At 31.9% G+C, this 11,730-nt stretch overlaps 2 protein-coding genes and 1 long non-coding RNA gene across 9 annotated transcripts in view; all 3 read right to left on the minus strand.

Annotated features, from left to right (window-relative positions):
* The window catches only part of LOC112000370 (uncharacterized), a 6,905-nt gene extending 2,144 nt beyond the window's left edge, over positions 1 to 4,761 (minus strand). The window contains exons 1-5 of one of the 7 annotated variants that reach the window (XR_010631225.1): positions 4,710 to 4,761; positions 4,507 to 4,615; positions 4,138 to 4,407; positions 2,662 to 2,760; positions 1,065 to 1,191 (exon numbers count right to left, since the gene is read on the minus strand). This is a non-coding gene — a long non-coding RNA (uncharacterized LOC112000370). Of the gene's footprint in view, positions 1 to 1,064; positions 1,192 to 2,661; positions 2,761 to 4,137; positions 4,408 to 4,483; positions 4,616 to 4,709 lie in introns of all 7 variants that reach the window. The other 6 variants (XR_010631226.1, XR_010631230.1, XR_010631228.1 and 3 more) reach the window with 6 other exon arrangements.
* A 42-nt stretch (positions 4,762 to 4,803) lies between these two features.
* Positions 4,804 to 7,357, minus strand: LOC136070012 (disease resistance-like protein CSA1). The gene is made up of 4 exons (XM_065779236.1): positions 7,291 to 7,357; positions 6,009 to 6,671; positions 5,060 to 5,904; positions 4,804 to 4,966 (listed from the first exon to the last, which is right to left on the minus strand). Exons 1-4 carry the CDS (start codon positions 7,327 to 7,329, stop codon positions 4,822 to 4,824), a joined length of 1,692 nt encoding a protein of 563 aa, XP_065635308.1. The 5' UTR covers positions 7,330 to 7,357; the 3' UTR covers positions 4,804 to 4,821.
* Positions 7,358 to 8,489: 1,132 nt separating this feature from the next.
* Positions 8,490 to 11,500, minus strand: LOC111992337 (disease resistance protein RPV1). Its single transcript, XM_065779275.1, has 3 exons — positions 11,007 to 11,500; positions 8,676 to 8,837; positions 8,490 to 8,592 (listed from the first exon to the last, which is right to left on the minus strand). Exons 1-3 carry the CDS (start codon positions 11,498 to 11,500, stop codon positions 8,490 to 8,492), a joined length of 759 nt encoding a protein of 252 aa, XP_065635347.1.
* Positions 11,501 to 11,730: the final 230 nt, after the last annotated feature.

Consider the following 11,730-nt stretch of genomic DNA (forward strand, 5'->3'; position numbering starts at 1 on the left):
CGAATGCGGGCCGAGTCGGCCCGAATTTGAGCCGCGTCGGCTTCGCCACGTGGCCCGACGCGGCACCGGACCACGCGGTCAAACGGTGTCCGTTCGCGCGTCGCCGCGTCGGACAAAGCGGGTCGGCGCCTTTCAGGCAATAACTAGGAACACATTCAATAAACTGAACATATACCTGAAAAAGGTATTCAATGCAACCAATCAAAATGAAAAAATTTAGGCCAATGCCCCATTTCCATTCTCCCAACCCCCCGCCACCAAAAAAAAAAAAACCAAAAACCTTGTAATGCATAAAAAAAAAATGTACATTAAATTAAAAGTATATACTAAAAGGGAATCTAAAATTTACCCATATGATGAACAAATTAAACACCATTTCAAAGAAGCAAAGATAAATTACTGAATCAATTGCAAAATAAGACATGCTTCTCATCATATGTAAGTTGCCTATGGCATATATTATAAGAAATAATAATTATAGAATATTTAGCACCCAAAATCAAGATCTTTATTTGTTTATAATTCATTATCCTACGATACTAAGCTACACTAAATAAACTGCACCACAAATGCATATTAGTCAAACTATAAAGACCGCCAAAGTTCTTTCTTCGAAATTCAATTTTAAGCCTTATATCTTCAACTTTTTCTTCTATTCATACGACTTTAACAGAAGTATTACTTCTGCACTCACATTGAAATTCCACTCCTATTTAACAAAGGAGTAGCTTTCCCCAATTTTCAGATTATTCAAAGCAGAATAAAAGGAAAATATAAGTCATAATAGAACTAATTGGCACAGGAAAACAATACAGAACAATATTAATTGAAGGAGCTCAGTGAAGGAGTTTTCAAATCCCATAATATTTGTTTTCCCTAACTCATTAAGGTGAAACACTCAACCAATGAAAAAAGAATGTACATCAAAACAAAATCAACTAATCTAAAGTGACTAATTTCATCCATTCATTGAGATTTTGTTTACATTAATTGGATTTGTACCCAATCACATGGATGAACCAATTAATTTAGAGGAAGAAGGATCTTAAATGTAATAATTGTACCTTGACATGTTAGTTGAATCAGGAATCTTCCGCAGCATAGCAGACAAGGATTGAAGTTAGCATCTTGTTTACAAAGGGTTAGTATCTCCTCCTCCTTTTGTTTTGGTCCATTTTGCAAGGCTATGGCCTACATTATTACACAACAATTACCATAAGTTAGAAGAAGAAGAAGAAGAAATTTTTTTAAAAAAAGCATAGGAAATTGTTTGTTTAATTTAATTTGCTTCAATAAGAAGAAGAAAAACGCAAAAGAAATTATTAGGAAACTCAGTTCCCCAGGTTTTGCAACAATGCTTATGACATACATCTAAGTATAATGGTAACTCTAGTAAGAGAACAACAATACCACAAAAGGAAGTCAAAGGTTTATTTTTTCCTGGGTAGGATAATTAAAAAAAAAATTGTTGTTGCACACTGTGAAGTGCACACACTACACACAGCACTTGGAAATTGTGTGTTCAAAACATGATTTCAAATATAAATTTGAAATGGTCACAATTTGAGTTGACATGGGGCGCACACACCATACACACCAATGTGTAATTAACAGCACTCTTAAAAAGATATTGCAATTCCACATGTCCACTGCTGAACATCTCAATTGATGTGGCAAGGGCGGTACCAATTAAGCAGATCATGATCAAATGTAAAGCAAAGGGATACCTAGGTGGCTGTTGCCTCCTATGGGATTGAGTTTTTAATATTTCTTATATATGTGTGTGTGTGTGTGTGTGTGTATGTACACCCCAATTCTTCTACTTTTTCAGATATGAAAACCACTTAATCCCATTTGAAAGCTAGAGGTTTTGATGGGATTAAGGTAACATCAATGGTACACCAAGAAAATTATTGCGCTTTTTTTTTTTTTTTTTTACTTGCATAAAATTTTATGTTTAGCCATACCTTATTTGAAAGAGCAGTGATTGTTGCACATTAGTGTGCATTTACACATAGGTGTGCAAAAAACTGAAATCGTGAGTTAAAGACTCGATTTCAAGTTGGAAATTGTGTCTTCATCTCATGATTTCAGTTGTTGCACACCTATGTATCTGTACACACTGATGTTCAACAAGAATTTTTGCCTATTTGAAATATACATTGATTTTCCTTCAACTAAATATGTTAGTGTCCCCTTAATATTATAAAGAAAAAAAAAGTCTGTTCATTATAGAGAAGCAATAAATTTGGCCTAAATAAGGCGGCTAGCCAAGGAGAGAGTAATTTAATAATGTATCATCAACTTTTTAAACATATTCCAATGTGGAGAAAAGGAAGTTGATTGATTTGGTGACTAGGTGACTATGAGAAGCTGTGAGCCAAGCGTACTAATTTATAAGTTAATGCCTTTAATTTTGGGTGCCTTGGCCCAGGCAATGAAAATCTCATGACCAGGCCACATATAGTTTTACAAGCTAACTTGTGGACAAATCACCTCTAACATGGCTTGTTTTAGGTGACTATTTTATCAAATTACAGCTCAAAGTAAGTTTTAGTTCGTTTTGCGAGAAGGTTAACCATACATCGATAGAGTTTTCAATAGCTTAATTCAAAAATATCCCAAGTAGGGTAACATACAAAGTAATGCTTATGAACATACCTCAATGGCCTAAACCAATACTGAGAGGGAGGGAAATCAGGTACTTTTATTGAAATAGCAGCTTGGTCTTTGCCTTTTCACTCATTGCATTCATCTTTTCTGCAAACAAGATCAATCGCATGTTCTTAAGCATAAAGGTTCTTCAAACAAATAAAAACATCAGGATATATTAACATTTTTTCTCATCAGTCTTTGACCTTGTTAATATTTTCTTTTAACTTCTCCAATTTTTGGTTCTTTGAAGCACTGAATCAAATTATTGAAACCCACGTCTTAGCTTCTTGAAATATAGACCTTCTATTGGCTATTTAATGTATTTCACAATACATAAACATTTTCTACACGATTGTGTTTATTAGATGATGTGGTCAAAATATCCCTATAGTGATTCTTCCAAATGTTCAAGCACCCAACAACGGCCTTTTGGCAAAAGCAGAAAAGGTCCATTTCTATGATTTCAATATAAAAATTCCCTACAAATTAAATATATTCTACATTGAAGGATTTCATTAAAAGAAAATAAAAGCATTTAAAATTCATTGTATTTCCCTTGTACTGATTACAACATATGAAGATGATAACACAATCCTCGTATACGGAAAGAGTATTGAAAATGACAAACACTATTAGATCAGAAAGTAAATGACAAAAGATTGACTCATAACTACATGAGCTGCACGTAGGACTTAGGAAACTTTCCAGAGACACTAAAAGCCAATCTTCTTAAGGGATCTCCACAAAAATCAATGCCAAAGAATACTAGTTGCTGATGTTGTAAGAGAAGGGGAAAAAAGAATCAAAGAAATCAATATCTAATGCGATAAAACTTATGAATACTAAATTTCACATATGTATGCATTTACGATGAAAAAAGAACAGAATATTGAAACATCATCATGAGAATTATGAATTTAACCAATCCCCTTTCCTCTACTACCAACAGGAAGTAATAGCACAAGACAAGCAAAAGAAACCAGGTTGTTTGTCTTGTGGGAGTAATAGCAAAGACAAGCAACCAGGTATTACTGATGCATGATTTAAAGCAAAAATATTATGCTTAAGGTAACCACTCTCCATGGATGTTTGAAAACACAAATGTTTTGTTTTAAAAATATGAACAGAAAATTAAAATAACAAAACCATAATATGCAACTTTAAAGAGATGGCAAGAGAGAACAATTTTTGCTCTGGTACTCTAAATCTTATTACTCACACAAATATTTAAAACTCAAAGTATAAGAGATGAAGTGCATAATGGTTGATCATGCCTTCCACTGCAGCAATCATAATTATGGTGGTGGCAACTCTAGAAGGTCTGCCTCTATCAGTTACTCTAACATTTGGCATATTCTATGAAATGCTTGATGCCTGATAACTCCTTGGTTCAAAAACCTTCTACTTGTTACACAATGAACTCAGGCAAACACACACCCAAAAAAAAAAAAAAAAAATGCACTGACAAAACAGGCACTTAACAGTAAATGAGATGAAGCTAGCAAAATTTTGGCTTGGTAAAGAAGCAATAAGGGAATGTACTTCCTAAGAGAAAGCAGCTAATGTTCTTGATATAAGGCAACAAGTGTTCTCATTTACAGGAAACATTAGACTGGAGTGTTTGAAGACCCAAGCGCCCAAGTTATCTAACCCCATATCAAATAACGAAGAAGCCAAAGCCAAAATATCCTTTGCTCTTCCATTCCCAGCTAAGCTTACAAGCTGGACTTACAATGAAGTTGATGATGTTTGCTGAAATCCAAAAGATAAATCCTCAACAACCAGCTAACAATAGAAATACAATAGTGTAATCTTTACAGTAATTTACCATTATATGTATATTGAACCTACTCTTTTGTAAAGTAAGAGAGTGAGTTCGTTCATTCAGCCCAAAGTAACATTTTATCAAATACTTGATGTGCTTCCTCTCGTGCCTCCTAAAGAATTTTCATCAGCACAACTGCATATAGTGTGAATTCATATTTGGTGATTCTGCTTGTAACTCACTTGGGATTAAAAAAAAAAAAAAACCGAATTCAGAGTAATGATGGTACCTTGGCATATTTGTTTGAAGTTCAATCAAGAACAGAGGATGCTGACTTCNATTAAGATGCGAATCCAAAAATGCAACTAAAGAAGGAGGCATACCTTGGCATCTAAGTTCGATCAAGATTTTCTTGCCTTCTTTGATGGGGGATATAACTTGGAGTTGGAACCATCATTGACATTAGTGTGGGCGATTGGAAGCCCTAAATTTTCTGCTTCATTGTTGAAAGCCCTGGGATCTATCTCTTCCATTTCCCTCAGAGCCCTTGAGTTTCCAAAAAAAAAAAAAAAACGTGTTTGTTTCCTTTTCTTTGGTTTTCCAAACAGAGAGAGTGAATAATAGAAAAGAAGAAAGTACCTGGACATGAGCGTTGCACTTGGAAGGGTTGGGCGAGAGCTCCGTTTCCAGAGTCTGAATCGGATTCGAAGCCATCCGAAGTGGGACGGGTGGTGTTTTTGGGGACGTCTGGCATAGGTTGGTCGATGGTTTCTCATTTTCTTCAATGGTGGACACGGGTTGAAGTTAGCATCCTCATTTGCTGCGGAGTTGCAAGGAGGACAAATGCATGATACATGGACTCCGCACCTTTCTATTGTAATTTTTGCTATTTCAGGATCATAATTTGAACATTCAAATCGAATCTTAATTTCATTCCAATCCTCCAGAATTATGTCTTCCAAAGACCTATCTCTTCTATAGTTGGACCACATAAGAGATAATAATGGAGCTATAATAATATTTTTATATACAAGACATCTTTCAAAACCATTGATGCACATGTAGACAGAACAGGTAAACATACGAAATTCATATGGCGCATCATCCTTCAGTTCCACTTTTAGTGCAACACAGAAAGCAAATGGTGGAAGTTTCCGACCGACCGAGAATGATACGGAACTTCCAACACTTTGATGGTTGAACCACCACTTTGGAATCTTACTTCCTGGAAGTGTAAGTGAATAATCATCATAACGTTTCCATGTTGAGTCCGTTTCAGATGTAGCTTCATCGAGTAATTCTGATACAGATTCATTGTCCGCTTTAGGATTAGAGTTCATTTCAAATGCAGAGCCCGTTTCAGATGTAGCTTCATCGAAATCAAATTCTGATTCTGATTCAAAGTTTGTTACAGAATCAGAATCCTGATGTCGTATTCCCCTTGCACATGCGATATTTTGTTGAAGCGCTATAAATTCTCCAAACTGCTTGCCATTAGCAAAATTAAGAAACTTCAGTTTAGCAAATTTAGTAATAATCTTCAATTAACAAAAAAAATTCTATAACTTTGAGAGAAAGAAAGAGAGACCTGATTCAATATTCTTCTTCTTGATTGTGAATTCAACTTATTACACTCTATTGCAGATACATCTTGTATACAATGTGGAAGTCTTGGAATTTCCGGAAGTTTCCAGCAATAGTAAAGCCGTAGAATCTTTAATTTGGGAAATATGATAGCAATTTCAGGAAGGGTAGTCAAGTTGGTGTTAAAGATATCTAGACGTTCTAAATTGGGGAAGTAACCAGGGGTATCTATGAATTTTGGAAATTCTTCAGAATCAAACATAGAGAGCCTCCTAAGATTTTGTAAATGAGAGATGCTACTTGGAACATCTTTCACGTTTTTTAAATTTATTGTTAACTCACGAAGGCCAGTGAGATATCCTATTGATGAAAACAACGCTAATCTTTCCGTTCCTTGCATAAGTCTTTCAGAGCAATAGAGATGAAAGCTTTTAAGAGATTTCAACTGAAGCTTTGTTGGTAAAATTCTAAGATTTAGGCAGTCATTGAGATCCCAGTATTCAAGCTTTTCAAGAAGTCCAACGGACTGATCAACCTCAACTAAATTTATACATCTATAAAGCTCCAACTTCTTTGTGTTCGGGGCAATCACTGATAAGTCGGGTACTTTTGTAATATTTTTACAATATGCGAAATCTATATATTTCAATGTTTTGAATCGACACCTCTGCAGAAGAAGAATTTTTTTAAAAAAAAATTTATTAGTAAAAAGAAAACAAAATAAGGCTAAGAGCTCATTAAAAAAAAAAAAAAAAAAACTAAGAGCATATATTAAGAAATAATAACCGTTCAATTATAAATTATAATACACACTTCTAAAATAAAAATGCTAAAGGTACTACAATTTTATAAACATAAAGCATACAAATTAATGTGGCAATAAATGTGATTGGTAGGCTTCAACTACCTCATAAATAAATATTTGAATTGTTTCTTTATAATTTGTGATACATTAATTTTGTATGTTCAATATAATAAAACTTGTAATGTCCATATCACTACTCTTCTTTTTTTTTTTTTTAATTAAAAAAAATTTGTCAATATTTCATTGATTTGCACCATAAATTCTTTATGGTATATGGGTACATTTTAAAATATTTGTGCACAATTTGATTTTACTTATTAGAAAATTTTATAGAATTTTTATTTTATATAGTAATAAATGCATGGTGGTGGTTTTAGCAACCAAAAAAAAAAAAAAAGCTCCTTAACATACTATCTAAAAGTACTTGTTAACAAAAAAAAAAAAAAAATCTAATAAGAATTTTAAAATGCTATGATTATACCTTGAAATGCTCGTCCAATTTAATGTGGCTCCATCGCATGTTAAGTACAACGAGTTTTGTAGGTTCAAAGGTGATGCAAGGACAATAAAAGGAAATTTATCCAATCAAGTAACCTTAACCCATGGGAAAGATTTAAGGTTCTTCACAAATACATTACTAATTTTCAAATATTGTGACTTTTTATCTTCCCAAGATTCACTGCATGTTCCTTGGTTGCGGTAAGCACAATGATATGCCTCGAATTTCATGTAATCCCTAATTAGACAAAAAATCACGAGTCACATTACACAACAGAATTTATGATTATTAAATCTTAACAAAATCAGTACTGATAAACTTATATTTCTTCAAGATCAAAAGGATAAAATTAAAGAAAAATAAGAAAATAATTAACAACATTAGCATTGTGAGAAAAGGGAAAGGATAAATAAAAATGACATACCATATCTCCTGTTAGTACTTCAAGAGCATCCTCATCACTTAGTAGTTTTTTATGTTTCTTTGACATTTCTGATTCTTTTGAACAATTTCAAAACCCATTTGTTGTATCAAATCATGCATCACTAATTTGCCATTATCAACAATTATGAGGCCTTTGTCAGTAAGTTTTTCAATATCAATAACGGGTCATATGAATAGCTACTTTGTAATATATCTACAACAAATTCCCAGTAGGATCCTTTGAAGTACATACAATATCAAGGAAAATATCTCGTTGAGTTGGTCCAATCCATCGTAGCTTATTTTGAGTACTTGTTGAATATTTGGATGGGAATATTTTATACTTTTCTAATGAACTTTTCCAATAACATATATTTCTCTGGACAAATCAGCACCTATTATTTAGAGCTAATGGAAGCCTTTGGCATAGTATATAAATTGGTCTAGTGAGCTCCAAATAATCTTTCATAGGCTTGTTTCTTTTGAATGCATGTGGACAAAAGAGTTCATAAGATTCAAGTTGATTTAATTCCTTAACCCTGTAGTTATAGTAGGCTAGATTACAGTTTCTTGAAGAGTAGATAGCACATTTTCCTCTCTTGTTGTGATAATTATTCTACTTCCAAAAGCAAATGAATCACATCCAAGCAAATTTCTACTTGGACTGAGTCGTCCACATCATCAAGAATTAAAAGAATTCTTTTGGTGATGAAGCATTTCCGTTATCACATTGATTCTTTTAAATACACCATGTGCCTTCAATTTCCGCCCCCTAATGATCTCATAATAAATTGCCTCTTGTATTGGAGTATGCCATTCAGTCTTCTTGATTTTTCTCTAACATCCTCTAGAAGATGCTTCCTTCAAAACGAATATGCAATTAAGTTAAAAAGAGCTTTTGAATTGTTGTCTTACCTATCCCTGGAAGACCGTGGATCACTAACATGTGAACATCATTTGACTCAATATCTAAATGCCAACTTATTTCCTCTACACGAGAATCTATTCCAACTAGGTATTTTACAACAAATACTTGTGTATGATTTAATTTAACCCTTGATATTTCTTCAAAAACTTCTTGGATAAATCCAATTGATTGATGGTGGCTGCCAATCAAAAAGCATTAGAAACATGTTAGAAATAGAAATATGATCTGGATTGAATTCAAAATGCTTAGCTTGTGGACTAGAATTGAAATTTTGTTAATTAAATTAAATGGCATGTAATTCATAGATTTGAGAACTATTGGTACAAACATTATTTTTTTGTTAAGCTAGGAAATCAATCTTTGTGCTAAAATCAATCTTAGGCTTTTAGCACAAAGATGCATAGAAAATCTGCTTTGGAAAGGAGGAAAACTTGCTAAATATCCACTTCTAACAGTTGAATGAATTTATTAGAAAATTTTGGGAAATTTTCTAAGAGTAATACTATGACCATAACTAAAACCAAAACTTTGCCACAATTGTTGTGTGACAAATTGTGAGTGCTAGAGTTGTGGATCTACATGAACCCACCACTTTTACTCCACCACTCATAACTTGCCAAGTGGGAAAATTGTGAGTGGTAAAAGTTGTAAACCCACATGGCTCACCAAATTTATACTCCACTTACACTTGCCATGTGAACAAATTGTGATTTTGTTGTGGTATTAACATTTTTATTTTCTAAACATCACTTGATAGAAGCTACAAATTAATTGATCTGATTATTAATCATATATTTTTGGATTTCTATCATTGAACCTTGTTTCCTAGCTAGCTCACTAATAAAAGATGTGATCAAAATATAAATTTTTTTTTTTAATTTTCTTTTTTTTTAAAAGCAAATAATAACACTTTGCATGAGAGTTATTGTTTAGCAAATATTAACTGGCTTGTAATCCCATACATATGCATAAATACATTTTAAAATATGCAATTAGATACATTTTATAATTCCTACATAGCTAAATATGGTCATCATATTTTTAGAAGATTATTATATTGTTAATTCTCAAAAAGCCATGTAAGAATATTCAAATTGTTTATGCTTGTAAAGGTAAAATAATATATATATATATATATATATATTATTTTACTTCTTAACTTAATTCTTGTTATTGTGATGCAACAAGTTTATTTCATGTATGCATTTTCCAAAATAAGATATAGATATGAACAATTAAATTTTAGAAAATAATATAATTTTTCATTGAAATTTATATTTGAATTAATAATAAGTTTTTGTAAGAAAATCTAGATTTTAAATATTGGGAGTAATTTCAAATGAGGCCTAAATAGAATGAGCTAGAAGTAGTTTTAGATTAAGTAATTTTATAATTGATTTAAAATAGTTTTAAATAGGTTGGAACTTGGAAGTATTATGCATTCAAAATTTTACAAATGAGATGGAATGACACTTGGCACAAATTGAAGCCTATTTAAAATATTGGGACAATTGGCATCAAATTACTCATCTACTATACCGTTGACATCTCAAATTTGATATTACATAGCTCTACCTCTAGCTATATGGTAGTAATTTATTAGTACAATAATTTCATTTTATTTCATTTTAAATTCACATTTTATTTTGTTTGTTGGTTTTATTTTCTTGGTTTTTGGACTACCATCGTTTGGCCTTTGTTGTAGTACTATTTAATTTTGTTTTATTATGTACATTTTACGACTGTGGTCTTCGTGTTATATTTCAAAGTCAGTTTTATAGACTATGGTTTTAATTATTATATTTTTATTCTTGGTGGGGGCATTGAAAAAAAAAATAGTTCAATTTTTAGAGATTAACAATTTTTCCTTTCAAATTACATTCTTACAGTTATTAAATTATAGTTTTAGAAAGATTTTATTCTTGAATTATCCTACTCAATTTGAATTACAAATAATACTCCCTCTTTCAAATTTAAGGTTCTTTTTTGAAAAATAAAATAAAATTAGTTGTCTAATTGTCTTAAAATAAATAAAAATTTTAAAAATAGAAGTTCAATTCTTCAATATGCTATAAAATTCTTATATTTAAAGAAAAAAAGACATAGTTCATATTGAAAGTTTTATCTCCTTTAACATAAAACTAACAAAATTCTCGATTATTGCAATAAGTAATAAGTACTTGCACCAAAATTAAGAAATTAATTTTTTTTAGAAGAAATTAATTTGATGGCACAAAATTAGCTGGACTTCAATTTTGGAATCTAATTAATTTTTTTTAAGCGTTGACTATATATATATATATATATATATTGGTGATAACAAAGTAAAGATATATTAAACACATACTCATTTTTGTAATGCCATCCAGATATATTGCTGGCTTCTTTTAAGGCTGCCCTCCATCTTTGCATCTTCTTTTTATTATCCTTGAATTTTTCTTCATGCTTTGTAAATGCTTCTCCAAACTTTCCATTTTGATTACGTACATCTGATGGATCCACTTTGTAAAAAGCCGGTAACACCACTTGGCCATTATTCTTACACTCAAGAATTTTGACAAGTTCATCTAAACACCAAGTAGAAGATGCATAGTTTTTAGAGAATATAATTATCGAAATCCTTGAACTTTCAATAGCTTCAAGAAGTTCAGTGGAAATATTTTCTCCTCTTTGGAGTTTATCATCCATAAAAGTGTTAATACCATTATGACGCAAAATACCATTTAAATTGCTAGTAAAACCATTGCGAGTATCTTCTCCTCTGAAACTCAAAAACACATCATATTTGTATCGTTTGGTGAGAGAGGAAGATAAGACTCGTTTGTTGGTTGAAAGAGCCATTGTGATTTGGATATATAGACTGCTGAGAAGATCTAAAGGAAAGAGGAGAAAGAGAGAGGTGACGAAATTGGAAATGTCTTAAGAGATTAAGAAAGCAAAGAGAATGAAAATTATGAAGAAAAGATATTTCTCAAATGAGTTTGAGAGAGAATGGGAATGGCAGAGCAAAGGAAATGAATGTTAGACTTAGATAATTGTTGTGAGGCGAAGAAGACTGAGAGAGTCAAATG

Source organism: Quercus suber, unplaced genomic scaffold (genome assembly GCF_002906115.3).
Source record: "Quercus suber isolate HL8 unplaced genomic scaffold, Cork oak 2.0 scaffold_203, whole genome shotgun sequence".
Lineage (NCBI taxonomy): Eukaryota > Viridiplantae > Streptophyta > Magnoliopsida > Fagales > Fagaceae > Quercus > Quercus suber.

Excerpts from the sequence above, each read along its gene's own strand:
- LOC136070012 (XM_065779236.1), bottom strand. The coding sequence starts at position 7,329 with ATGCGATGGAGCCACATTAAATTGGACGAGCATTTCAAG. Across the intron at positions 6,672-7,290 it reads AATTGGACGAGCATTTCAAG|AGGTGTCGATTCAAAACATT; the intron begins GTATAATCATAG and ends CTTCTTCTGCAG. Across the intron at positions 5,905-6,008 it reads GAAGAAGAATATTGAATCAG|TTTGGAGAATTTATAGCGCT; the intron begins GTCTCTCTTTCT and ends AATGGCAAGCAG.
- LOC111992337 (XM_065779275.1), bottom strand. The coding sequence starts at position 11,500 with ATGGCTCTTTCAACCAACAAACGAGTCTTATCTTCCTCTCTCACCAAA. Across the intron at positions 8,838-11,006 it reads GGATGGCATTACAAAAATGA|CCACCATCAATCAATTGGAT; the intron begins GTATGTGTTTAA and ends TTTGATTGGCAG. Across the intron at positions 8,593-8,675 it reads GAGTCAAATGATGTTCACAT|GAAGCATCTTCTAGAGGATG; the intron begins GTTAGTGATCCA and ends TTCGTTTTGAAG.